The sequence below is a fragment of the Narcine bancroftii genome, chromosome 12 (genome assembly GCF_036971445.1).
Source record: "Narcine bancroftii isolate sNarBan1 chromosome 12, sNarBan1.hap1, whole genome shotgun sequence".
In the NCBI taxonomy this organism is placed as follows: domain Eukaryota; kingdom Metazoa; phylum Chordata; class Chondrichthyes; order Torpediniformes; family Narcinidae; genus Narcine; species Narcine bancroftii.
The window spans coordinates 29,001,389-29,026,363 of record NC_091480.1 but is presented as its reverse complement, the minus strand read 5'-3'; the positions used below and the strand labels follow the sequence as shown (position 1 = coordinate 29,026,363).

The 24,975-nt window shown below is 42.3% G+C and overlaps 2 protein-coding genes across 4 annotated transcripts in view; one reads left to right on the top strand and one right to left on the bottom strand.

The window, feature by feature from the left end:
- Positions 1 to 10,759, top strand: part of chtf18 (CTF18, chromosome transmission fidelity factor 18 homolog (S. cerevisiae)) — a 91,572-nt gene extending 80,813 nt beyond the window's left edge. The window contains exons 20-22 of one of the 2 annotated variants that reach the window (XM_069904975.1): positions 2,466 to 2,579; positions 6,744 to 6,804; positions 10,007 to 10,759. In XM_069904975.1, the coding sequence (XP_069761076.1) occupies positions 2,466 to 2,579; positions 6,744 to 6,804; positions 10,007 to 10,149 (318 nt within the window). In that variant the 3' untranslated portion in view covers positions 10,150 to 10,759. Of the gene's footprint in view, positions 1 to 2,465; positions 2,580 to 4,508; positions 4,596 to 6,743; positions 6,805 to 10,006 lie in introns of those variants that run through there. The other variant, XM_069904976.1, reaches the window with a different exon arrangement.
- Positions 10,624 to 24,717, bottom strand: gng13b (guanine nucleotide binding protein (G protein), gamma 13b). 2 transcript variants are annotated; one of them, XM_069904982.1, is made up of 4 exons: positions 24,475 to 24,717; positions 22,494 to 22,539; positions 19,537 to 19,680; positions 10,624 to 10,937 (listed from the first exon to the last, which is right to left on the bottom strand). In XM_069904982.1, exons 3-4 carry the CDS (start codon positions 19,632 to 19,634, stop codon positions 10,832 to 10,834), a joined length of 204 nt encoding a protein of 67 aa, XP_069761083.1. In that variant the 5' UTR covers positions 19,635 to 19,680; positions 22,494 to 22,539; positions 24,475 to 24,717; the 3' UTR covers positions 10,624 to 10,831. The 2 variants fall into 2 exon arrangements, with proteins under 2 accessions (XP_069761083.1, XP_069761082.1); XM_069904981.1 differs by lacking the exon at positions 22,494 to 22,539.
- Between the last annotated feature and the right edge of the window lie 258 nt (positions 24,718 to 24,975).

The following is a 24,975-nucleotide window of genomic DNA, read 5'->3' as shown; positions in this document are numbered from 1 at the left end:
GTGAATGAATTGGAAACATTTATAAAAGCTGTAACTTTTATTGTGCAGCCTAACTGATCAAAGAAATATTGTGACTATTAAGAAGTATAGGCAATCAGAACAAATTTCAATTTACACTTGCTACAGTGAGAAGGTTTCTTCTATGAGCAGTCTAGCAAGTCAACTCTAACATGCATACAGTTGTTGTCCAAAGCGGAAGAGAGCACAATTACAGAGAATAGAGTTACAATGAGAAAGATCAATCAGTACATCGCAAAGGCAGCATGTTGTGGGTTGATCCAGGAACTCTTGACTGTGGGGGAAAAAGACATTTTTAATCCACACTCATGAACCTTCTCTCCAATGGTCTTTTGGTACGTTAGTTGCTGTTCAACAGGAAGTATAGATGGAGTTGACAGAGGCCTATGCAATGATCTGAGTGCATTCACTGCCTTTTGCATCTTCTTCCGATCCTGGGCGGAGCAGCTTCCTTTCCATGCCTGGTTGCTTTTAATGGTGCTCCAGTAGAAGTTCTAGAGGTGTACATGGGACATGCTGAATGTCCTTGGCCTGAGTGTAGTTGTTGTACTTTCCTGACTGTTGCATCAATATCATTGATCCAGGTCATTGGAAATGTTTACTCCTAAGAACTGGGAGTCACCACTTCAGTGCCATTGATGTGGACAGGGGAGTGGGCTCCACTCCTGCCCATCTGAAGTCTAAGATCAGCTTCTTTGTCCCACTAATGTGAAGAAAGACATTGTTATCTTGGCACCAGGCCACTCGTCACTAAATCTCCTTCCTGTATTGGATCTCATCATTATTTATTTGGTTCTGACAGTGGTGTTGTGTGAATTTTAAGATGGAGTTGGAACGATATTTGGCTGTACATTCGGTGGTGCAGAGGGACAATAGTAAGGGTATTAACTAGGATTTGGATAACTATTCAGTCCGGCAATGGAGAGGAAAATTACTTAGATGTAAAAAGAAAAGGGTGGTTTGATGTTCTTACAATGGCTTGAGGGTTTTTTTACCAGTGCAGTTAAATATAAAGTTTCCATCAGTGGTGCCACTGTTGTAGAACTTTCAGTAACTTGTCAGGTTAAGGGTTAACCATCTATTCAGCACATAATTCTCTTGAAGTGGAGTTTTTTTCCCCTAGGATGTACTATGCCAAATTAATGAGGCCTTTAGAGATTGGTACCAGAAGCTACAAAGTGTGGATTCAGAGTTAAAGGTGAAATGAGTCTTTGGAGAATAATTGTTTATGTGATAAAGGAAAAACAAATCCCATTAATCAGCTAGTGAAGGCCATCATGATAAAGTATATGTACGTATCTCAGGGTAGTTCAAAATAGTTGCAGAGAAATGGATTGGAGATCAATCCACAGGACCATAAAAGTGGCAGAGAGGATCACTGGAATCTCCCTCCCTTCCATCGCCATGAGCTACCAGGATTATTGTCTGAAGAGGCCATGCACAATCATCTTGGATGTGTGCAGGGAAGACGGACCCCATCTTCCCTGCACACAGCACCTTTTATCTGCTCCCATTGGGAAAGAAGAGATATAGGAGTTTCAGAGCCAGTACCACCAGGCTGAGAAATAAGTTCTTCCCACAGGCAGCGAGAACAACCAAAGGAACTACTCCCACTACCTATCCAAGACTGTCCAATTCACAAAACAATATTTATTTGTATAAATGAAGTACATGTCCTGTATAAGTATTGCTTGTATCTGTGTTATGTCTGGTTGTGCGTCTGCATGTTTTGCACCGAAGACTAGAGAATGCGGTTTCATCAGCTTGTACTTGTACAATCAGAAGACAATAAACTTGACTAAATGTGGAGAAGATTAAAGTTTTAAATGTTCCCTGATTCATCATTCTCTTGTTGCTGGGTGTGACTGTTGGGTTTGACATCTTGACCTAATACCCTCTTCATTACATCTCTGCACCACCACTCATTCATTAATTCTGCAGGCATTCTGACAAACTCCCATCCTCTATTCTGTTCAAACTCGAGCTCTGTTCAAACTCTAGGTGTCTCAGATTTAAAAGGCTTCATCCTTATTTGCTTATCTCTTGAAAGCCTTGTCTTCCACTGCTGATTATCAGTGTAAATCCATTCCTTTTTTACCCAGCCCATTTACGAGTACTATTTCAACCATGAGTTATTAAGTGGACCTCCATACTTGAGCTCTCCAACTCTCTCTTGTTATTAACATCTTTTTGCCTTCACTATGCCTTTGATTACCACTCCTGATATATTTCAGCTCGGTATCCAGTTGCTCAAGTTCCTCAAAACATTTTACCATGTTTTTCTGATGAGGACTCCATTGTTAAACCGTAACAGATCTTATTGATATGCCTTTGGCCATTAGTCATTATCCTGTTAATTTTTAAACACTACAGAACTGGGAAAGCCTTTGTGGCGATTGGATTCTGAAAATGTTCCTTATTCCTATGGATTTTTTTCTTGTTTTCAGGAAACAGAAATCAACAATAAACCAACAGTAAGCAAGAAAAATTTGACATCTTGTGTAAAAAAACATGAACAAAGACTGGAAAATGTTCTCAAGTCAGTAACTGTGAAAGAAGAGGTAAAACTTGTCAATAATAATTCAGAATTGAAAATGTTGTGCCCTAGAATATTAAATTGTATCTCCTTCAACGTTGCAGCACAGATCTCTCTCTTCCAATTCCAGCCTCTTGCACATCCATTGACAGTGTGATTTCAATTACCGGAGTCCCAAACTCTAGAATACTCTTGCTCTGTTATCAGTCCCAGTATCATCTATGTAGCATGATGTCAGAATTTGTTCCATTGTGCTACTGTCGATCATCCTAGAATGTTTTACAACTTTAAAGATATTATGTAAATCCAGTTTGAGGGAATAATTTGCATATACTTCCCTTTTCTGGAGAACCATTAACCAGAAACTCAACTGGATCAGCATATGGATAGTGTGGCTAGCGAAATGGTCAGAGACTGGATGAGAGGGACTAAATAACTATGGCAAGGGGCTCGCCTGACTACTCAAGCCTTTCAACTATCCACAAGTTACAGGTCTGATGGAATATTCGCCACTTGCTTGGTTCGATACAGTTTTGACAGTATCCTAGACCAACTTGAACAAAACGATATGCTTGATTGGCTCCCTATTCCCTTCCCCACCTACTGATTCTCTCCACCACCAGCACTTGGTGCTGTGGAGTGTATCAACTTGTACTCCAGGTGCTATCCTGATGGCACTTCCCAAGCCTATGTCCTCCGCCACCAACAAGAACAGAGCAGCAAGAGCATGCTACCTCCTGTATGTTCCCCTCCAAGTATCACACCAACCTGACTTGTTATTCCTTCACTGTGGCTTAGTCCTGAAAGACCCTTCCCTAAAGCACCTAATAGTATGAGTGACAGAAGGATGCAGTGGTTCAAGGATGTGGCTTATGTGTACAGAACTGTGGGTGTAAGGTTGAGCTTTCCAATCATTTCAACTCCCCCAAACATTTCTGTTACAGCCTATCTGTCCATAGTCGCATCCTTGTCAGGGTGAGGCCAAATATAAACTTGAAGAACAACAAATCATCATCCTTCTAGACAGCCTTAATCCTCAAGGCCTGAGCATCAGTTTTTCCAACTTTAGGTACCCCTAACCTCCATCTGGTGCCACCGTTTTCACCTCTTTACATATTCCTGTACGTTTTTTTCTCTCTTCCCCCTGCCCACACCAGTGGCCTCTCCATCTCTCACACCTCTGTCCTATACCCTATCATCTTATCCCGTCCCCCAGGTTCTGTTCTCTTTCTCTCTCCCCCCCGCTTTATAAACTTAATATCACTCCTTTTTCTCTTCAGTCTTGATTCGAAACGTTCACTGACCATGGATGCTATCTGGCCTGTCTAAAGAATTCTTCCAGCAGTTCTTTATTTGCTCAAGATTCCACCATCACCAATTTTTGTGTTCCTCATGATTAAAGATGCTGTTTCTTTGCTTGTAAATGTAGAACAGCAGAAATTAAGTCCGTTATTACAGAGCAAGCTTTGGGATATTCACTGCTTCAAGAACCTAATTCACAAAACATTTATTTTTGTGACTTGCTTTGTCTACTTGCTGGGTGTATCTGAGTTCACAACTACTAATTTCCTAATTAAATAAGAGATTTAAGTCAGAGTTTCCACTCTTTAAACTATCATTGAGTCTGATAAAATGATGTTAACGTGCACTGGAAGAAGTGTTCTTTCTCATCACTTGCAGTGTGTGGGTATCACGAGCACCCTGCTGTTGGCCTTGAGAAGTGATTAGGCTGGGACCTGCCTCAGTACCTGCTTATTACCATTTACTGCAACTGATGTCACGAGTCTAAAAGGACAAAAGTCAAGTGTGTGTCAGCCAGTCCAGGAAAGGATGGTCGTTTTGCTCCTCCCTGATTGACATGAGGGGTGCAGTGTGATATTTATAATGCCAATCTCAAAGTTTCATCATCACTGTCTTATTGAAATCCAATAAACTTTATTCAAATTGACTGCAGATGAACTTTGTGAAGTACCTGACTACTGGAGTTTTCAGACCCTGGATGAATCATGTTAGTCTGTTAGCCCATTGACTTGATTTTAACTTTTCCGTAAGTGTGACTGGGGTTTGTTGATTAATCATCTGCTAACTTCTGCTTTGTTCCCTTGTATTCTTTCATTTTGGATAGCATTATTTTATATTCAGTTTATTATACAATTTTTCAAATTATTAATTTAAGAAAAAATATTGATTGAAACTAATTTTAAGGGATCCTGTGAATCAAGCTTGTCTCTGGTTTTCACTGAAGCACTTAAGTCTCTTTTAATTTTCCCCTAGGTTTCTCGGGGATTTAATTTTATTAATAAAATCATGAAAATACTGAGATCCTTTGGAGGTTAGCTGATGAAGGACACCCAGGTGACAGTTCCGGCTGGGAATATGGGCCCGCAATGATAATATATGTGAGGAACAAAATCATCTCATAGATAATCCCATCTAAAAAACCTAACCCCAAGATTGTCCAATTCTTTTTTTTTTAAATTTTTTTAAAGTCAGAAAATGGACCTCATGGTGCCATATCCCTGCTGACGATCTTTACCTATTTGTTCTGGTGATTACAATCTGTTCGGGGATATGTGATAGTTGGCTGATGTGCCATCAGGAATTAAACAACTAATCTAGCGAGCTGCAACTTGCTGAGGAGGATATCAACATGTTCATGCCAAGGACCCTGCCTGTGAAGTTTACTCAGGAGGCTGAGCTACCCTGCTGTCTCATCCTAGAAAACAACACTTGGAAAGATTATATATCTATCAATCCATGTTTTACATTCACTCTCCTTGCAGCATTTTAATATTGACCTTAATATTCAAAACAACCATTTCATATTTTAACCAGGATCCCACAAAAATGTGGTTTTAATGTGGGGGGGTTTTTTCCCCATTTTTCTCCTTTTGACAAGAACACTTTCAATCTTTCCCTTAACCCTGCTCTATCCTCATGGCTGGTCTGCTTGCTAAACAATTTTCACATCAAAGCTCAGGAGATTGTTTCACTTTTTTTGATTTTTTTTTGGGGGGAGGGGGAAATATTTGATATTATAACAGCTTTATAATGTAAGTTATTGTAAAAGTGCATTCATTTCAAACAAGTGACTGAATTTCTTCCTCGCACTCAATAATGTGACACTGGAATCTCCATTAATATTTAAGATTTTCTTCTGTTGATAATATTTTTCATCCCAAATTATGGCAAATGCATAGGATCAGTAATATTTGTATGTGTACATTCTGCTGTGTTATGTAACCATAATGGGATGAGACCACTTTGGAGTTGCTCTACATTTGGTGCACCATTGCTATATACCTCTAACTGCTGGATGAAGCTGGGGAGATGGCCATGTGGCTTGTGTAGGCATCCTTTGTCAAATATCCTATCCAAACTACAATGATCTTGGAAAACACCAGGTCAGTTAATTCTGTCTGGATAATTTAATCTGCATTCATTCTGCCATGAGCACATTATGTAACACCATCTGAACTGAGTGCACTGAGGTCGATGGAGCAAGAGCATACTAACAACTGTGTTTTAGGGAGAGCAAGACCTCTCTTGAAGCATTGGTTACGCGTGAGAAAGATAAAGCTAAAATACTGCTTTAGTTTAACCACATGACTCTCCCTCTCAGTTAAGGTAGTCATCCTGCTTGTGTATATTCACTGACGCCAGCCTTAATTACCTAAATCAGCCTCCCTCTCAGTCTTCAGCATGACGTGCAATATTTTATTTCCACAGAAAAAGGATTAGCTTGGAATAAGTTATGTCCTAACCAATTAAGATAATTGTGTGCAGCAAGAAACAAGCTGCTGGAGGAAGTGAGTAGGTCAGAAGGATCTGTGGAGGCAGAGAGATAGTTGACATTTTAGGTCAAGACCCCGCATCAAGATAATTTTCTGTCCATGCAAGCAACCACAGGTTAATGAGAGAGTGCTCCTCTCCCCCTGACCTCATTACCCATTGGAGTGCTGCATCCAAGTATCAAGTGCAATCTGAGGTCCAATAAGGAACTCTCATCATTGCGGCTGAGGCCAGGGTCATAACTCTCAGTAAAGGTATTCAGCCATTGGCAGAGATATTTGCAACCTAATTTGTTTGTGCTGCAATTTTAATGTTTGTTTATTGATAGCAGCTGAGCCTTTTATTCATATTATATAACTCAAATGTATCCAACCTCCAATTTTGTGTTGTTTTTCAGACTGAACGAGACTTCTTTGGACGGCGAATGAACAGAAAGAAGGTTGTTTCAACTTCGACAGGTAGCCTCACATAATTACCTTTTCCCTCATGAACACAGCCAAATGTCTGTATCAAATTTCATTGGTCTCTTAATGAAGCATAACTTTTGACCAGGTTCTCAACCTTTTAGAATTGACTTGAACTCTCAAAGATTGTTAAACTTTGACACTGAAATCCAGGCAAAAAATCGTAAGGACATTAACCAGATGTGTGCTTGCTTCAGTTTTCTTTGAATGTTTTTGATTTATTGATGATGTGAGATGCTGTTAAAAATTAAAAGTTTGCGAAGGCTCTTTGGAGAAAAACAAGAGGCCAGGACTAGAAACCTCTTGGAAATTAGCTCAACCAAAGTTGGAAGCACGTGATGCTGGTATTTTTTCCTTTTTCCTCACTGTATAAGGAATTTGGAATCGTAAAATAATTGTATTTTGGTGGGTGGTATTAATTTACTGAATCATATAGGAGAGAGGCCATTCAACCCATTTGGCATACCATAATAATAGACCATCTCAGTTACTCCAACTCCCCTCTCCATGTCCGCTAGCCTTGAATATTTTTCATTTGTAACGATATTTAAAGTTACCCTTTGAGAATTCTGATTGAATATGCGTTCACTACTCTTTCAGGTAATCCATCCAAAATTGTAACCCACTGTAAAAAAAAATACTCTTCCATCTGCAAGTTTCTCTTTGCCTACTCTCTGAAAATTTTGAATTTTTAAATAAAGCATATTTGAAAAATAACATTTTCACATCTGTCCCTCAAATAAATTGGTACCTGATTGAAAGCTGAGCTGCAGGTCTGGTAGCCAGCATCACTGCTGTCTTCAGCACAGCTTGATCAGTGGAGCCATTTTGGAGTCTGGAAATGATTCAGTAACAGTTGTTCAGAGCAGTGCGCATTACTTTCACTATCTCACTGTTTCCATGGCAACATTACTTTTTTTCTTCCCAGCAAAATGAAGTTTCTATAATAGTCTGTGGGGCTGATTGTTCAGTCAATGTCTCACATACCAAACAGGCTCATTTACTGAATATTCCGAGCTGTTATTTAGCATTATGTTGCTTGGAAGATCTTCCTGAATACCTTTTTCAGGGCAATATTCTTATATTTCAATTTATAGATATCAATGGCTTTGATTATTGAAAGCCAGCTGTCCTGCAGATATCGTGTTACTGATATGAGTTAGACTGAGATAATGAATTTCTCTCCCCCCCCCCCCCCCCTGCCCTGTATAGAAAAATCTGGAGAGCAGACTGCATTTCCTGATGTTCCTTCTCAATATTAAAAGTGGTCCAAAGCCCTGCCTTCACTTTTACCTCCTGGAATTCCTCAGTCCCAGGAACCCAAAACTGGAACTGCATTCATCCTCACACTCCAACCAAGTTAAGCCTTTAAAACCTTAATGATTCTTCCCATGCCATCACAATAATGCTGGAATCTACCGGGATCGTTGTCTGAAGAAGGCGCGCAAAATCACTGAGGACCCCTTCCACCGTTCACACAGCATCTTTCAACTACCCCCGTCGGGGAGGATAGACAGGAGTATCAGAGCCAGCACCCCCAGGCTGAGGAACAGCTTCTTCTAACAGGCAGTGAAAATGCTGAAGGACCTGCTCACACTAACCATCCAAGACTCTCATTCGCACAAAACATTATCTCTTTATTTATTTATTTATATTAATAGATAAAATACTTTTCCTGCAAATGTATTATTTGTCTGTATGTGTTATGTCTGGTTGCATGTTTTTGCTCCGAGGACTGGAGAACACTGTTCCATCAGGTTGTACTAGAAGAATCAGATGACAATAAACTTAACTTACTACTGGCTTACTTACTTTATTTTTTTCTTTACACTTGCATTTAAAAATAAAACACTCCTGCGTTTTCATTCTGTGCCATTTGGAGGCAGTTTGAATGATGGACCCAGCAAGAATGTCGAAATACATTCTCTTTTTCACTTTTCTAACTCGCAGATTTTCTGGATGTTTTTTTAGTCTGGTTCTTGCTGTTTATATTATTGATGCACAACGTCTCGCTGTAATCTGGAGTAACTAGAGAATCTTTTTGCCTCGGTGCATTCAATCATTTTTGACTGCAGATCAATGGGCAGAAACATTTCCTTTCTCTTATAAGGAGCTCACAACAACTTTGGCTTTAACATCATTATAATTCTTGAGTTGTGCTGTTTTCTGTGTGGATTTTATGTGAAAGAATTCAATTGAAAATGGGATAATGACACTCCAAATTAATTTTGGAGTTGCCCTTATAAAATCAGTCAAATAAAACTACTTTCAATCCATTTGCTTCCACTTGCTAATTTTGGGTACTTTGAGTGGACTGGCAATGTAGCAGTCAAAATACACAAATAAATTACATTAGCTGGTGCATAAGAGGTAAAGATATATGACTGATATTTTGGGCCTGAGCCCTTCAAGACATGAGTAAAAAGAGTCAGGTATCTACATTAAAGAAAAGGGGGAAGAATGGGAGGGGGGAGGAGTACAGACCAACAGACAAAAAGTGTTACTTGGGTATGATGAGAGGAAAGGTGAGAATTGATTTTGGTTTCGAAAGGAAACAGGGAAAAGTGAAGAGAGAGAAAGAGGACAGCTAGAGGAAAGGGGAAAAAAGATAGGGGTGTGGGGGGGGGGGGTTAACAGAAACTGGAGAAGTCAATGTTAATGCCATCCAAATGGAGGGTGCCCAGATGGAAGATGGGGTGTTGTTCCTGCAATTTACGGGATCATAGAATTAAAATTCCACTGGGCAGGACGGTTTATCTATGAATTTCTCTTTCCCTTGATCGTTGGATTTTTTTTCTAGTTATTTAGCTCATTATTGGTGTGTAAAGCTGCAGAGAGAGATGGTCTGTGTTCACAGTCAGAGTGCCAACATTATGAAGATACTGGACCTCATCCAACCTTGGGATAAAACCAGGAGGGCACACAGTCTGATTTCCTACATTTACACCGCCGTACTGCCGCACATTTCCAGAACACCCAGAGGTCATGAAAATACTTTCTAAACATTTTGTTAAGTTACCAATTGATGAACATGGAAGCTCAAGAGGAGAATGTTGGCCAGGGAAGATGCTTGCATGTGGGAGAACTATTCAAGTACAATCATTGTATTTATAAACTTGAGTGTGGAATTAAAATATTCAACCATTTCATCTCGATCAGCATATTGATTTTTCTCTCTTCCTTTACTCCCCTTCAGTGACTGGAGGTGCTGAACCTGTGGTGGAGTCAGCTGAGAAACTAATTGGAAAAGCAGTTGGAAAAAGTGATGTTTGGTTTCGATTCAATGAAGGGATGTCCAATGCAGTTAGGCGCAATGTTTATATTAGGGACTTGCTCTGAAAATGCACCAGGTGATTGAGCTGAGGAATGGTGTTTATATAAAAGAGGAGGAAGTGCACAAACTTGCATCAAATCGGACCCTCACTTGTCCTTGAGCTCCCACAGGTTGAAAGAAGGCATTTGATGTTGGCTCTTCATTGCCATTTCTTGTGACAGACAAGTTCCAGTGAAATGGAAGGAATATCGTAGCGACTTTAATCATGTGGTGTGAGCATGGCTCAATGGACTACTTTGGTTGGACAATTAGATTTGGAATCTGTTTTTCCACTAAGAGGGAAACTACTGTTTCTGCACGTTGCTTATTGATATCAAAGTACGAATGTTTAGTGTCATTTGCCAGCAGTTCAGTTCCAAATATAGACTCTGCGTTGGCTGGCTGGGCATCATCTAAATAGTGATTGGAACATTAAGTCCTGTTTATTCCAGACAGCAAGGGATTCCAGTCTTGACAGACATGTAAGTAATTATTGCTTTATTTGTTATCTTTCTTTTACATTGCTTTATATTTGTACAAATAAGTTGATTATCACTCATACAATGACTTTGCTTGGAATTACCATAAAATGTACAAAAAATGTAATGCATGAGTTTAAGAATTTAAAAGACTTTGCCAACAAAATTCTCCTACAGAGTCTCTTTCTTTACAAATTAATTGTTTTACGCAAAGAACAGTTTGAAAATGTCAAAGTATAGCACATTTGCCTTTCTCTACCCATGGGTTGTTCTTCATTAACTCTGGGTTGAGGAATGGGTCATTTGGAACTCCCTCTTCTATCCACTTCACAAAGCTTCCATGGGAGGATGGAACAGAAAGAAGACATGATTAATAGCTGAATGCATATTCATAGAAACAATAGATGAATACAGTCAATGTCAAATTGTTTATTTGGAAGACCTCATCCTTTTTCACTTATTTAGCTGGGAGTATAAAAGCTTCACAGACTGCATGGATACTGGTTTGAGAGGAAAAGAAGAATGACTGTTTTGGTATTGAGAATTTGAGTTGATGCATCAAGAATACGCAGCATCCCTGCACGAAGAGAGGTAGGAGTAGACCACCTCTCATATCACCTCACTCACCCAACTGGTCATGCTCATCCTGCCCCATCTGTTTTAGAGTCTCAGATTTTGGTCTTGTACCTAAATCAGAAACTCAAAACAAGAGTTGAATTTAATCATTCTCGGTACTAAATTACTACAAAAGAAGAAAACACATCGGAGCATTCTTCCGAGAGAAAAAACCTAGTTGATCAATTCGATGTGAAGCTGAGACACTCATAAACAACTTGTGCCCCTGATTCCTAATCCCCTGTTGATAACACTGGACAACAATTTTTTTTCCCCAAAAGGTTTGCTTCTGGAAAAAAAAATTTGGGATTATGATAGACAATTTCAAGCTGAAAACAATTTCAGATTTGCTGTATCACATAGAAAGTTTGAGAATTATTACATTAAATTTTATTGAATTTTAACGTGATGCTGACACATTACGCGACTTCAACTGACCTAAAAATGTTTTTCTGCTGATTTCCATTTGTACGCAGCATCTGATGCCTCTTGTGTCAGTGTCCAACAATAGTTGGCCAACATTGATGGATTTTAGTTGCCCTGATCCCGCTTTTCCACGTTTGCAATGTCCTAATGAAACCTTTCACCATTTTTGTCACTGACTACATCAGCAGGGAATGCAGAAAGTGAATTTTCAAATGGCATGTTGCACTTTATGGTTTTGTAAGTTGTTTTTTTTTAATTTATTTTTCACACTATGAACCATATTAATCAAAATACACACAAACATTTCCCTCTTAAATATACACAGTGTCATTTTCTCCCCTTTTCCCCCCTACCTTCCCCCCCCACCCTTTCCTCCCTCCCTCCTCCCTCCAAACCCATTAAACTTTCAACATATACAATAAATGGTTTTGTAAGTTGAAAGCATGTTCTGAATCAACATGTTGTAGCTGCACACTACTCGAAGATACACACACACACACACACACACACACACACACACACACACACACACACACACACACACACACACACACACACACGTATAGTCAGGTATAGCTCTGCTTTATTGGAGCTGAAAGCCCAACTTTTATATCAATATGTTCCTGCCATTTGCCTCTGTTTGCTAACATCACTGCTTGCATAACAATATCAGGTCTCCCATGCGTGGGTACATTCTTACATGACAATGCCTTCTTCCCTGTGTGCTTGTCCATTTCTGTTGGCTGTGCAGTGGGGCCAACATCACATTGGGGATGCTGGCCCGCCAAGCTGCCTTAGCCTCCCGACCGCCAGTTCGCTTGCTGGGGCCAGTGGTGCTACGTGGTCTGCTGGCCCCTGGTTGTGCTTGCCACTCGGAGTGCCGGCCCAATTGCCGCCGTGGCATGCCGCTACATGAACCCCTCCCCTCCAGAACTGTTGGTATTGTCTTGGGTGCCCGCAGGCAATGTGTCTGGGCTTTTGGGTCTGCTTCTCCATCATGATGCTGGCATCTTGACTGGGCAAGCCAGCTTTGAACTTGTCCACAATGAAGATCTCTGTCTTGTCTCCAACCTCCAGTTCGAATGTGGCCCTGTTGTTGCATATAACCTGGAATAGACCCTTGTACGGACTTTGTAGTGGTGGGCGATGTGGACCCCTGCGAATGAAAACATACTCACAGTCCTTCAGGTCTTTGGGTATGTTGGTTCTCACTTGTCCGTGCCTGGTGGAGTCAGGGCCAAGTTGCCGACTCATTTCCCTAGCTTGCAAAGGAGCACTGCTGTGTTATCTGGTTGCTTGTCAGGGGGTGGTGCGGATTCCCCAGGAATCAATGGGGTTCCTTAGACGAGCTTGGCAGAGGAGTGTTGAGGCCCTCTTTGGGCGCCATGCGGATTCCTAGCAGTGCTCATGGTAGCTCTTCTACCCAGTGGGGTCCTTGCAGTCTGGACACTCCACCAGGCAGTTTTATTGCAGTTGATAGGCTGTGGTGTGGTGTAGCTGAGCACCGCACAGGCTGGCGAGGTTGGACCATAAGTTGGAGGAGAATTGGGCCCCTCTGTCCAATGTAATGTGGGAGGGAATGCCAAACCGTGCAATTCAGGAGGAGATTAGGGCCCTGGCGCACGAGGTCATGGAGGTGTCTATCATTGGGACTGCTTCTGGCCACCTGGTGAAACAATCAACCATTGTGAACAGGTAGCAGAACCCTTGAGATACTGGTAGGGGTCCCATGATGTCCATATGGACATGGTCAAACCTTTGCTCCGTGGGCTCGAAGTGCTATGGTGGGGCTCTGGTATGCCACTGCACTGTGGCACATCTTTGCCCACCTGCTGACCTGTTTCTGGAGACCATGCCACATGTATTTTCTGGCCACCAGTTGGACCATGGTCCGGATGGATGAGCGAGCCATCCTGTGGATGGAATCAAAAACCTGTCTTCTCCAAGCCGCAGGGATGATAGGTCTGACCTGTCTGGTGGCCATGTCGCACAGGAGGGTGGTGTTACCTGTGCTGCAGGATGTCCTGTAGTTGCAGATCCAAGATAGCCGTCCTGTACTGGGGCATCTCCGCGTTGTCTTGCTACACCTTCACCAGCGCCACAAAGTTCCCTCCCTTCGATAGCACGTGGATGTTCTGTCTGGATAAGTCTCCTTGCCCGAGGCGTGTCACACATCTGTGGCATAGTCAGAGATGTACGATAGATGACACTGTTGGCAAGCTGACCAGGGGTCCGAGATTTTCGCCATGGCAAGGGTCAAGGGTTTGTGATTGGTGAAGGCTGTGAATGACCTGCCTTCGGGGAAGTACCGAAAATGACGGATGGCCAAGTACTGTTGAAAGCGCTGTATTTCAGTTTCGGAGGCCGCAAATGCTTGCTGAAGAAAGTCAGCTCTCTTCGATCTGCTGCTTCAGAACACCTCCGACCGCCATGCCTGAGGCTTCTACCGTCAGGGCTGTTGGATTGTCTGCCTTGGGGTGTGACAAAAGAGCGGCGTCTGCCAGTGCTTCCTTGACCTTCTTAAAGGCTTCCGCCAACTCTTTGACCCATGTTAAGTCCTTGGCCTTACCTTCCATCTGGGCAAGAAAAGGTTGCATGATTCCGGCAGCCGAGGGGAATGAACTTGTGATAAAAGTTGATCATCCCAATGAACTCTTGCAGTCCCCTGGTTGCGCTGAGCCAGTGAAACTTTCGGATGGCCTCCACCTTGCTGGACAGTGGTGTGGCCCCTTCCTTGATTATCCTATGGCCCAGGAAGTCGATAGTCTCCATCCCGAACTGGCATTTGGCTGGGTTGATAGTCAGGCCAAACTCACTCAACCGGTTGTAGAGGTTTCAGAGGTGCACCAAGTGTTGTTGCCGATCTGTGCTCGCCATGAAGATGTCATCCAGATAGATAAAGGTCTCGGCCCATCGTGTCCATCAGCTGTTGGAAGGTTTACCCAACATTCTTCAGCCCAAATGACATGTGGAAGAACTCGAACAGGGTGACGATGGCGGTCTTGGGGATGTCGTCAGGGTGTACTGGGATCTGACGTTACCCCCGCACGATATCCACTTTTGAGATCTTTGCCCCGTGCAGGTTGGCCGCAAAGTCTTGGATTTGCGGCACGGGGCAACGATCTGGCATGGTAGCCTCATTGAGACAGCAGTAATTGCCACACAGTCTCCAACTCCCAGTGGCCTTGGGCACCATGTGCAGGGGAGAAGCCCATGGGCTTTCTGACCGCCATACTATGCCAAGTTCTTCCATCTTCTTGAACTCCTCTTTTGCTAGTTGGAGCTTCTCTGCGGGGGGGGGTGGGGGGGGGGGGGGGAGTCATCTTGCTCGTGTAAGGATGTGGTGCCTCACGCTGTGCTGGGGCACCTCTGGTGAACTGAGGGTTAATCACTGCTGGGAACTCTGCACGGATCTTGGCATATTCGTCTGTGGATCGCTGCACTGAGCCGAGGTGGGGTGCCAGGATCCTGCTGTCCTTGAGGGTGACAGTTTGGAAAGCCTGTGTGTAGACTAGTCTCAAACCTGCAGGCTGTGATGCGAAGGAAGTCTGCCCCGAGGAGCAGCTGCTCCACTACTGCCAGTGAAAAGAGGCTGTCTCCCAACTGTAGCGTGGGGCCCACTTGTCTGCTTCTGGTGTCCTGCCTCGATGGGGGTAGAACGCTGACCTCTGCCCCTGTCCAAGAGGAATCGCTGTCCAGATTGACAGCCCTCAAGTACAGGAGGCTCTCTTGTTGGCCAGCCATCGAGGCTGGCTCCGGAGTTTCCCTGGAACATGCATGGGGGTTGGCATCAGTGGGCTCCGGAGCCCCATCACTGGTGATAAAAGCACCACTGGTCATTGGGCTCACCTTCCTTGTGGGATTGCTGTTCTCTCGGTGGGTCAATCTGGTTCTGGCCACGGGGTTTGGAAATGAGCACCACGGATACTGAGCACTCTCTTTTCTGTTTCCAGAGGATGTCCACTCATGCTGTGACCTTCTGGGGATCACTGAAGTCAACGTCCGCCAGAAGCAGTTGAATGTCTTCAGGTAATTGCTCTAAGAGCATCTGCTTGAATATTATGCAGGGTTCATGCTTCCCAATGAGGGCTAGCATGTCATTCATCAGGACCAATGGGGGCCTGTCCCCCAGCCTGTCCAAGTGGAGCAGGCGTGCTCCTCTCTCGTGCCTCGAGAGCCCGAACGTTTCGATCAGAAGGGCATTGAAAGTGGTGTAGGCACCTTCCAATGGGGATTCCTGGATGAAATTTGCCACCCGGCTCGCCGTGTCTTGGTCCAGGGAGCCAGGTAGGACTGGGTGGACTCTGCTGTGATCTGGCAGATGTGAAACTGTGCCTCAGCCTGATCAAACCACATGTGTGGCCAATTTGTCAGAAGGCTGGCGGCTTCAGGGAGATTGCGTGGACTGCCGGTTCACTAATCATTGTGGCTAGATGCCGTCTAAACCATCGGGGTCACCAATTGTAGCTGCGTGCTACTCAAAGTAAAGATGCACACACACACACACAGCCCGACTTTTCTATTGTTCGTGTTCTCTCCATTTGCCCCTGTTTGCTAATGTCATCACTCGCATAACAGTAGCGGATCTCCCGCGCAGATACATTCTTACATGATAATGCCTTCTTCCCCACACGCTTGTCCCTCTGTTGGCTGTGGAGCGGGGCTAGTGCCATGTTGGATATGCTGGCCCCTATGCTGCCTTAGCCTCCAGACCGCCGGTACGTTTGCTGGAGCCAGTGCCGCTGTGCGGTCTGCTGGACCCTGGAGCGCCAGCCCGATTGCCACTGCGGCGTTCCTCTACGTGTTCAATCAATACAAATGTAATGCACGGCATCTGTATATATGAGCTGCTTTTATAACCTGTCTGCATCTATCCTGGCTAGGCATGCCTAGGGCTAAGACAACATTTGTATAGCACCTGCACTGAGCGCACGCCAAGGCATGCTTGGACTTGCTTTGTGGGCAATGAATGAGTGGACAGGAAATCACAAAAATAGATTACATCTGAAAAAACTACGTGATAGGAAAAATGGAGGTGATTTTTGTGATTACCATCTATAAAGTACACCAAAAATGTTCAGGAAGCAAAATCTCTGTATATGTAGGCGGCTGATGAGGAGAAATGGGACTTAGTATAATATTTTTTTCCCAAATGGTCAATGAATGACTGGAAGCTTTTGTTTTGCTCTTAATTTCAAAGCAATGTGAATATTATCACTAAAGGAGAATACTTTTCCTTCTGTTTACCATTCAGCAAAGAGCAAATCTGTTATATAACACACAGGTTATCCAAAGGAAATAGGAATCAAACCTGTTTTTTTTTTTACAAATTGGCTATGAGGAGGATTGTATGGACCACAAATGTCTGTATAGATTGTTATTTTTTTTTACAATTTAAATTTTAAAATGTTTATATTTAGGCATACAGCACGGTAACAGGCCCACGAGCCTGTGCCACCCAATTAACCTACAACCCCCATACAGTTTGAAGGGTGGGCGGAAACCAGAAAACCCACACAGACACGGGGAGAATGTACAAACTCCTTACAGATGGTGCTGGATTCGAACCCCGGTCACTGGCACTGTAAAAGCGTTGCACTAACCGCAAAGCAAACCATGCCACTGTAGAATGACATATAGAAATGTCATTGTAGAAAAGGACTGAGTGGCCTTTTCCTTAGTTTCAAATGCTTTGCAATTGGTTAAGCTATTTTCTGGATGATTTTTAAAACTGCGTGCAGCAGTTGAGTGGATATGAAATAGTTTTTATTTTTACTGTTTATGATAATCATGTCTCAGTTAAAATAGAACAAAGAGTTTGAATGTCAATTAAGCATGATTTCAAAGATTCAAAACCATTTCATATCTGTATTTCATATGCTGGCAGGGTGACTGCTTACCAGAAAGATACTAAATCTAGTAATCTGCCCAATTATTTGCAGGGGAAACCCATCATCTTCCTGATTATTGTTTGATCAGAAGTTATAGTTCCTTTTTCCCATTTTGCCGAGCTCACTCCCCCCTCCCACTGCTGAGGATAAGTGAGTGGAAGAATGACAAGTGCCTATTGCTCATCTCCCAGGATAAAGTCGGGTTGAAATGGAGAGTATACTGGTGCAATTGGAATTTGTTTAGATGCGTGTCGGGACATCATCTAATCATGTAGACCTCAGCTGGCATCTAGTTGAATGACAAAGCAGGTCAAAACCTAGAACTTTCTTTTCTTGTGTTTCCTTACAATACAAAGGAAATAAACATGAAGTACATTTAAAAATATAATTGATAATATAAAAAAAAAGAACAGAGGTATGACAGATGGGTCCTTGACCCTGCGTTGTCATTCAATAAGGTACTTGGCCCCTGCTCCATTTTCCTGCCTGTTCTCCATTAGTCCAAAAATGTGCCTTAAATACATTCATTGACCCTGCCTCCTCAGAAAAGTAGGGAAGAGAATGTCAAAGGTTAATGATTCTTTATGAGAAGAAATTATTCATTTCATCTTAAACGGGTGACCCTTTTTCTAAAACAAGAGAGCCAATAAGTGAGCTGCTTTAGCCTGAGTAAATTTGAACCATTTTGTGTATTGTTAGCGATGCTCTCATCCAGGTAAGAGGAGAGTATTCAGATACACTATTGACTAGTGCCTAGACTACAGAAATTAGACATTATGAAAAAGCACATGGAAAACTAGGGTTGAGGCCAAAATCAACCATGCATTTACTAAAGGGTGGAGCAGATATGAGTGATTTTGTGGCTATTCCTGCTCATATCTTCTGTCCTAATGACACTGCCCAAAGGAACTCCAATGTATCTTCAATTTCAACAGGCCTTTTTGAAGTCCCATTTAGTCATGTGCTGCTGTGGTGTCAAAGAAAGTTACCATATAGCTAGAATTAATCTCTGCACCAAAGGAAGGTTGTCAAGGAATTCAGCAGGGTGTAGACAATTTGCAAATGTGGGCAAGGAAATGGCAGGTGGAAATTTAATCCGGATAAAAGTGAGATGCTGTAATTTAGGAGGCCAAAAATAAGAGGAAAGTACACAGTAAATGGCAGGACCCTTAGGAACATTGACGTACAGAGTGATCTTGGGGTGCAAGTCCATAACTCACCAAAAACAGCAGCACAAATAGATGGGGTGGTAAAGAAGACATGTGGCAACTTGCCTTCACTGGTTGGGACATTACGTATAAAAGTTCAGAGGTCATGTTGCAGTAGTATAAAACTGGTAGGGCTACATCTGGAATGTTGTAAACAGTTCTGATCGCTGCATCACAGGTAGGATGTGGAGGTTTTGGGGAGGGAATAGAAGACATTTACCAGGATGTTTCCTGGATGAGGCTATGAGAGATGGGACAAATTTGGACCATCAGAGTCTGAGGGGGTGACCTGATAGAAGTATATAAAACTGGAGGCATAGATAGGGCAGATGGTATACTTTTAAGATAGAGGGAAAAAGTTGAAAAGAAAATTTACAAGGCAAGCTTTTTTTTTTATACACAGTTCTTGATGCCTGGGGAAGTGGAGGAAGCAGAAATGACAGTAGCATTTAAGAGGTAATGAGACTGGCGTGTGAAGAGGCAGGGAATGGAGGGATATACGTGACAAGCAGATAGATGGAATTAATTAAAATTAGCATAATGGATGGCATAGGCATTGCGAACAAGATGCTCTTTGCTCGAACTCCAATTAGTATACAATTCCAGTGCTTGGGTACTTTAACTAGCAAGCTATTCCATGTCTTTACCTTTTACATGTTTGTGATTTTATAGAATCTTAAAGCAAGGGAAAAGTTTCATGTTGAAGGGATCTCAGTGTTAGTTTCAAACATCGAGGAGTGATTGATTCTTATTTGGAGGCTTAATCACCATTTTAAACAGGATTTGAATCTTACTCGGGGATTGTTTTGGAAGACATTTCCCTCTTGTACGTCAGTTGATACTTCAGACTCTCCACTTCTTTTTTGAATTGCGGAATGTCCCAATCTTCCATGGCCACAGATTATTTTAACTGTCTTCTTGAGGGGAAAAAAAAGAATCTGAAATGTCAAAAACAAAGAAATTCAGTAGTTCAGACAGTACCTCGAGCCTTGGAAATAAATCTTAACTCGTCAAGTTGCTACAACTGCTGTTCTCTCAGATTCAAGATATTTTCATGAAATTATGATTATTTTAAACCACAGTTCAAAAGACCTTTTGTGATTCAGAGTCATTTAAACAAGGTCAATCGGTTTGTAGAATAGATGAATAGTCAATTTTTTGTCCTTGATTGTACAATTGGATCTTAACTAGAAACTGTAAGCATCTCATCAGTGATAGAAAAGGGAGGTGAATGTACTGTCTAGGAATACAAACTTTTTGGCTTGGCTGAAAAACCCAATGCTATATTAAGTGGTTAGTGAGAATTAAACGATTAGGTGACATGGGATAGAAATATCACAGCTGGCTCCAATACTTTTTCCCCACCTGATAAAACGAAAAACTCACATTTCTACAATTCTTGTGTGATTTTTCAAACCAATTAAAGCATTTTGTAATATATAGTACAGTTGTAACATGGGAAATGGGGCAGGCAATTTGCACATACTGGTAATCCAAAATCTACAATGTTAATAACTATTAACACTAGACAACAAAGAGTTTGCTTCCTGAACACTTGGGATGTATTTTATAGATTTTTGGCTCCCAATCACAAAAATCACCTTAAAATTTTCCTATCACATACTATCTTTTAGATATAATCTATTTTTGTGATTTCCTCTCATATTTTAAGTCTACTTCAACCATGACGTGCAACATGTCAATGACAATTCATTTTCTGTATTCACACTTGGATTTCATCCCCACTGATCTTGGTGCAGTCAGTGACGATCATGGTCAAAGGTTTCACCAGGACATTGCGACCATGGAGAAACATTATCAGGGCAATTGGAATCCATCAATGCTGACCAACTATTGTTGGACACCAACACAAGAGGCATGAGATGCTGAGTACAAACCAAAATCAGCGGCAAAACATCTTTTAGGTCAATTGAACCAATGCAAATGTCAGCACCGTTCTGCAATTAAATATGCTAAATTCACTAAAAATTAATTTAATGTTTCTCAACTTCCTTCATAATACAGCAAATCTGAAATTATCTTTGTGTTCAGCTTGAAGTCATCTATCATAATCCCAAATATTTTTTCAGGAAGCAAAATTTGAAAAAATTTGTTGTTTAGTGTAGTCTGTTGGTTAGAGAATAAATACCATCCAGGACAACATTTTTCATTCCTGCCTGAGATGGCAGAGGAAACACTGGTTCGACATTTCATCTAAAATCAGCTATTCATCTTTGTGCATGAACATGTAAAAATAGAACCAAAGCTGGAATGGTTCCCACATTGTTTTTCCAACACCTGTGTATGTCTTCCAGTCTCTAAACAGTATTTATTCAAAATTCAACTGAACCAGGAGCACTTTATGAGTAAAATGTAACTAATTCCTTCCAACAATTAGAAATCAATTCAGAAGCAATCTAATTATCTTTCATTGAAAGAATGCAAAATAAATTTATCAATACATTCCAAATTCAGGTTCAGTCCAAAAGCAGTCACATCATCAAGCCTTTTGCACCATTACATTACTTAAGCAGAACTCACCTACAATTTGAGCTGGGCTATAAGGGCCCTCAAATCCCAGTGGACATCTGAAGTGTGAATGGGACATCGTTGGGTAGAAGGGAATCAAAATGTTGTGTTATAGAGTCAGTAGGGAATGTGTCAGTAAGGAGACACTATTATCACTGTTGCCTTTGGTTTGGAACTAGATTGCCTTTTTCTTATCATGACATATGATTGTGGAGTGTTCTACACATTTCCTACATTAAAAATCTTAACTATTTAATAATCCTGGATCTGAGTAAACAACAGACATGACAAACTAAAATATTGCCAGGGAAAATAGTTCAGCATGGACTAGATGGGCTGAAGGGCCTGTTTCTGTGCTATAACATTCTATGGTGTAACTGAATGGAAGTGGGCGGGCCTGAACAGTAAAGAAGACACATATAGAACATTGCAAGGTACCAGATTTTGATTTGAAGAGACTTTATAGTGTGAAACATTTTCTGGAAAATAGAGCTCTGAGAAATAATCTACATAATAATTTATTGTAAATTCTGGTCTAGACAATTACTGCATCCACCTTTAGGACAAAATCTAAAAAGAGAGCTGTTGTTGAATTAATTTTGTATCTTCTAATGAGTGATAATTGGATGGTTTCTAAATCTAGTCATCCATCGAACAGCCATTCTCAACCTTTTCTTTGTTGGCTATGGCCCCCTTTGAAGCAGTCAAGTTTTGGTTTCTTCTGTACTTTTCTCCTGTTCACTACACAAAAAAATATTTATGTTACAGGAGGTGGAAAGGAAACAAGGCTTTTACTTAAATGTGCTGTGGCCCCCATTGAGAATGGCTTGGATTTCTGGAGAACTGAGTACTTCATTTGATGTTATCAAATGAAATTTGATTCTATGCTGGAAAATGTGATATTGCCCCCATGACTAAAAGATTAGTCGTAGAGGTAGGTGTTTAAAAAAGGTATGTGGAATAGCAGTGAGGCAGAGAGCTTTAACTAGGAACTTATAGAGTTGAAGACTAAGGCTGCCTGTGGTGGAAGCATAGAGATCAAGTGCACAAAAACCCAGCATGATTAACCAAAAAAATTGCAAAAGCTGGTGAAAGTTAGTGAAGTCGTGAGACACAAAACTACGAAAAGTTTGAAAACAAGAATGAGAATTTTAAACCATCAGACAGAGCAACATATTATAAATTCTATTAGCAAAGCTGTGCAACACGGCTGTGAATTTACCAGCACTTTGAAGAGATTGGCCGATGACTTGCCTCTCGAATTGTTTCTATAATAGAAACAAATTTAAGACTCTCACCAAGTTGAACAGAGTCTCAGAGATAGCCCATATCAATCACTTGGCTAGTTTAATAATATTTCTGGCACTTCCCTGGATTTGCCAACCCCTGGGGTTGTTCGCAGATGATTCCCGTGAACTCTTCTTTAAGCAGTGTGGGAGAAAAATCATTTAAGAAATTCTGTGAATCTTTCATTAGCTATGTAATAGGGTAAGCAGCTGTTTAACTGACAGTCAATAGTCATCAATATAGATAATTAAGAGGTTAATTGTTGTGGTTTATTGGTGGCTTTTGAGGAGGATTATATCTTTGGACCAACAATAGGAATGTTGGGTTGAAAAAGTTAAAGGCAGGAAATCTAGATGAAGCATCCCAAATTATGTCGACTGAAAAGGAACCTTCCATCAGAATTGGTCCACTTTCCCAATGTGCACAAGAGTGATGAGAACTGAACCCCTCACAAAGCTTTTGTTTGGAACCTGACGAGTGTCACGCATGACCTTCTTGCCTAATCTCAAAGCTGTCTCTGAAAAAGCACTGGCAGCTGGGTACTTCGGTCAAGATCACCCTCACCTGGAAAGGTGAACAGGGGGAGTTCTCCAGGTGATATCAAACCAGGACGAATTATTCCTGCAGCTTTTGCTTTTTTTTTTCCAGTCAATCGATTATGTGGAAGGAAACAATTTCAAGGGATAATGGTTCGATGTGGAGAACCCACTGACATGTCTAATATTCTGTGGGGTTCTCACCCTCCTGAGATTAAAGGGGACCTGCTTGGCAATCTTTCAACATAGATTGAAGTTTGTCAAGCAGTATCGAAAGACAAAGAACGTTAATTATGGCGGAGACAATAATAGGGACTCCACTCCAGCGGACCACTCTTTGCTTGTCCGTCGACATCTCTGCATCGCCGGCTCGTTTGTCTGCAGTTCAACATGACAAGCATCAACAAGCGCCGCAGATCGACAGGGGCGAGTCCCAGATCGGATGGATGAAAGTCGACCCACCTTGCCGTTTCCAATCTCTCCAGCGAAATTTTACAAAGTCTCCATTCATCAGCCTCCCCCCCCCCCCCATGTTTTGCCTTGATCAGATTGCATCGATTAATTCCACGTCCTGAGAACGACTAAACAAAGAAGTCGACAGCGCGCAACATCAACTGATGTCTGACACCCTCTTGGGCCAAGTGGGCTGTGGGCTGATGGACAGGTTTTGGGGAGAGCTTGGTCGCTGCTTGCCTCTCAACTGTCTGATCAATTTCACACGCTCGCATACACACAGGTGTAATATTAAGCAGCGGGAAGCGTGTGAATTTGCTTGAGGGGTGGGAAGAGGCAGAGCAGAGTGGGAACCATTTTAAAATACATGAACCAGGTCCCTAGAGAAGAGCATTTTCCTTTTAGTTTGGAAATGCTCCGGAACGAGCAATCTTCTTCCCCCAGCTGGTCTAGAATTCGCAGCCGCTATTGATCAGTCACCACGTCCAGCTCTGTAAAGCATGCAGGATCCTTTCAGTCCGGTCGAGACTAAACCTTCCCCCGCGCGGTTTTCCGCTCTGGACTCGAGCAAGGTTTTAAATATCTCACTAGACCGTGGCCCGGACACAGCTCGAAGAGGAGGTGGGTGCCTCACCTCCCGTCTTTATTGATATCGATTCTGAATAACCCAGTACCCACCAGCTGAGTATCACTGGGGAGCAGGCGATGCTGATCAATCGGTCGTCTGACTTATTCAGGCGAAGAGAGATCGGGAGGTGCACTGCCCCGTGCGCAACATGTCAGTATCTACAGAATTCCGCTTCAAGCCAAAGCCTGGATTTGCCGGGACTAAAATGTGGAATCCACAGGCGACCAGTCACAATTGCCCCCATTTAAATCGCTAAGATCGGCCTTGAGCCACACATTTAAAGATATAACCAAACTCACCTCAATCTCAGAAGGCACTTTCACAAACCTCGGGCAAAGTGATGCATCCAGCAGCCACCAGCAGGGAGGTCGAGCAGACTTTATACAGATGTTGTCCTGTCCTTTTAGGAAATGCAAATCCTTGGTGTAATCTATTACTGCAACTGCCGATCCATTCAGGCTGCGGAGCTGATGGCCTTTGGAGAGGATTTGCGCAGCTGGGCTCTCCCGCCTGCCCGCTTTCCAAATGCCGCCCTGGGTCGAGTTGAGTTGGAAAGGAGAGCAGATGCTGAGAGGGTGGGATGGACTGTCGTTCCCGGTGCCATAGCTACCTCCTCTTGGCAGCATCCGCTTCTTTCCCTACGTCCCTGCGGACCATATTAGGGCTGTACAACCGAATGTCAATTCCACAAAGAATAAAGTTGGACTGATTTCGTTCAGGTTATTTCCTTTAGTGCCTGGCTGCAAGGTTAAAGTAGGGAAGTAATTCAGGCTTCACTCTGGGCTCTTCAAATCTGCCTT

Excerpts from the sequence above, each read along its gene's own strand:
- gng13b (XM_069904982.1), bottom strand. The coding sequence starts at position 19,634 with ATGGAAGATTGGGACATTCCGCAATTCAAAAAAGAAGTGGAGAGTCTG. Across the intron at positions 10,938-19,536 it reads TCTTCCAAAACAATCCCCGA|CTTTGTGAAGTGGATAGAAG; the intron begins GTAAGATTCAAA and ends CTCCCATGGAAG.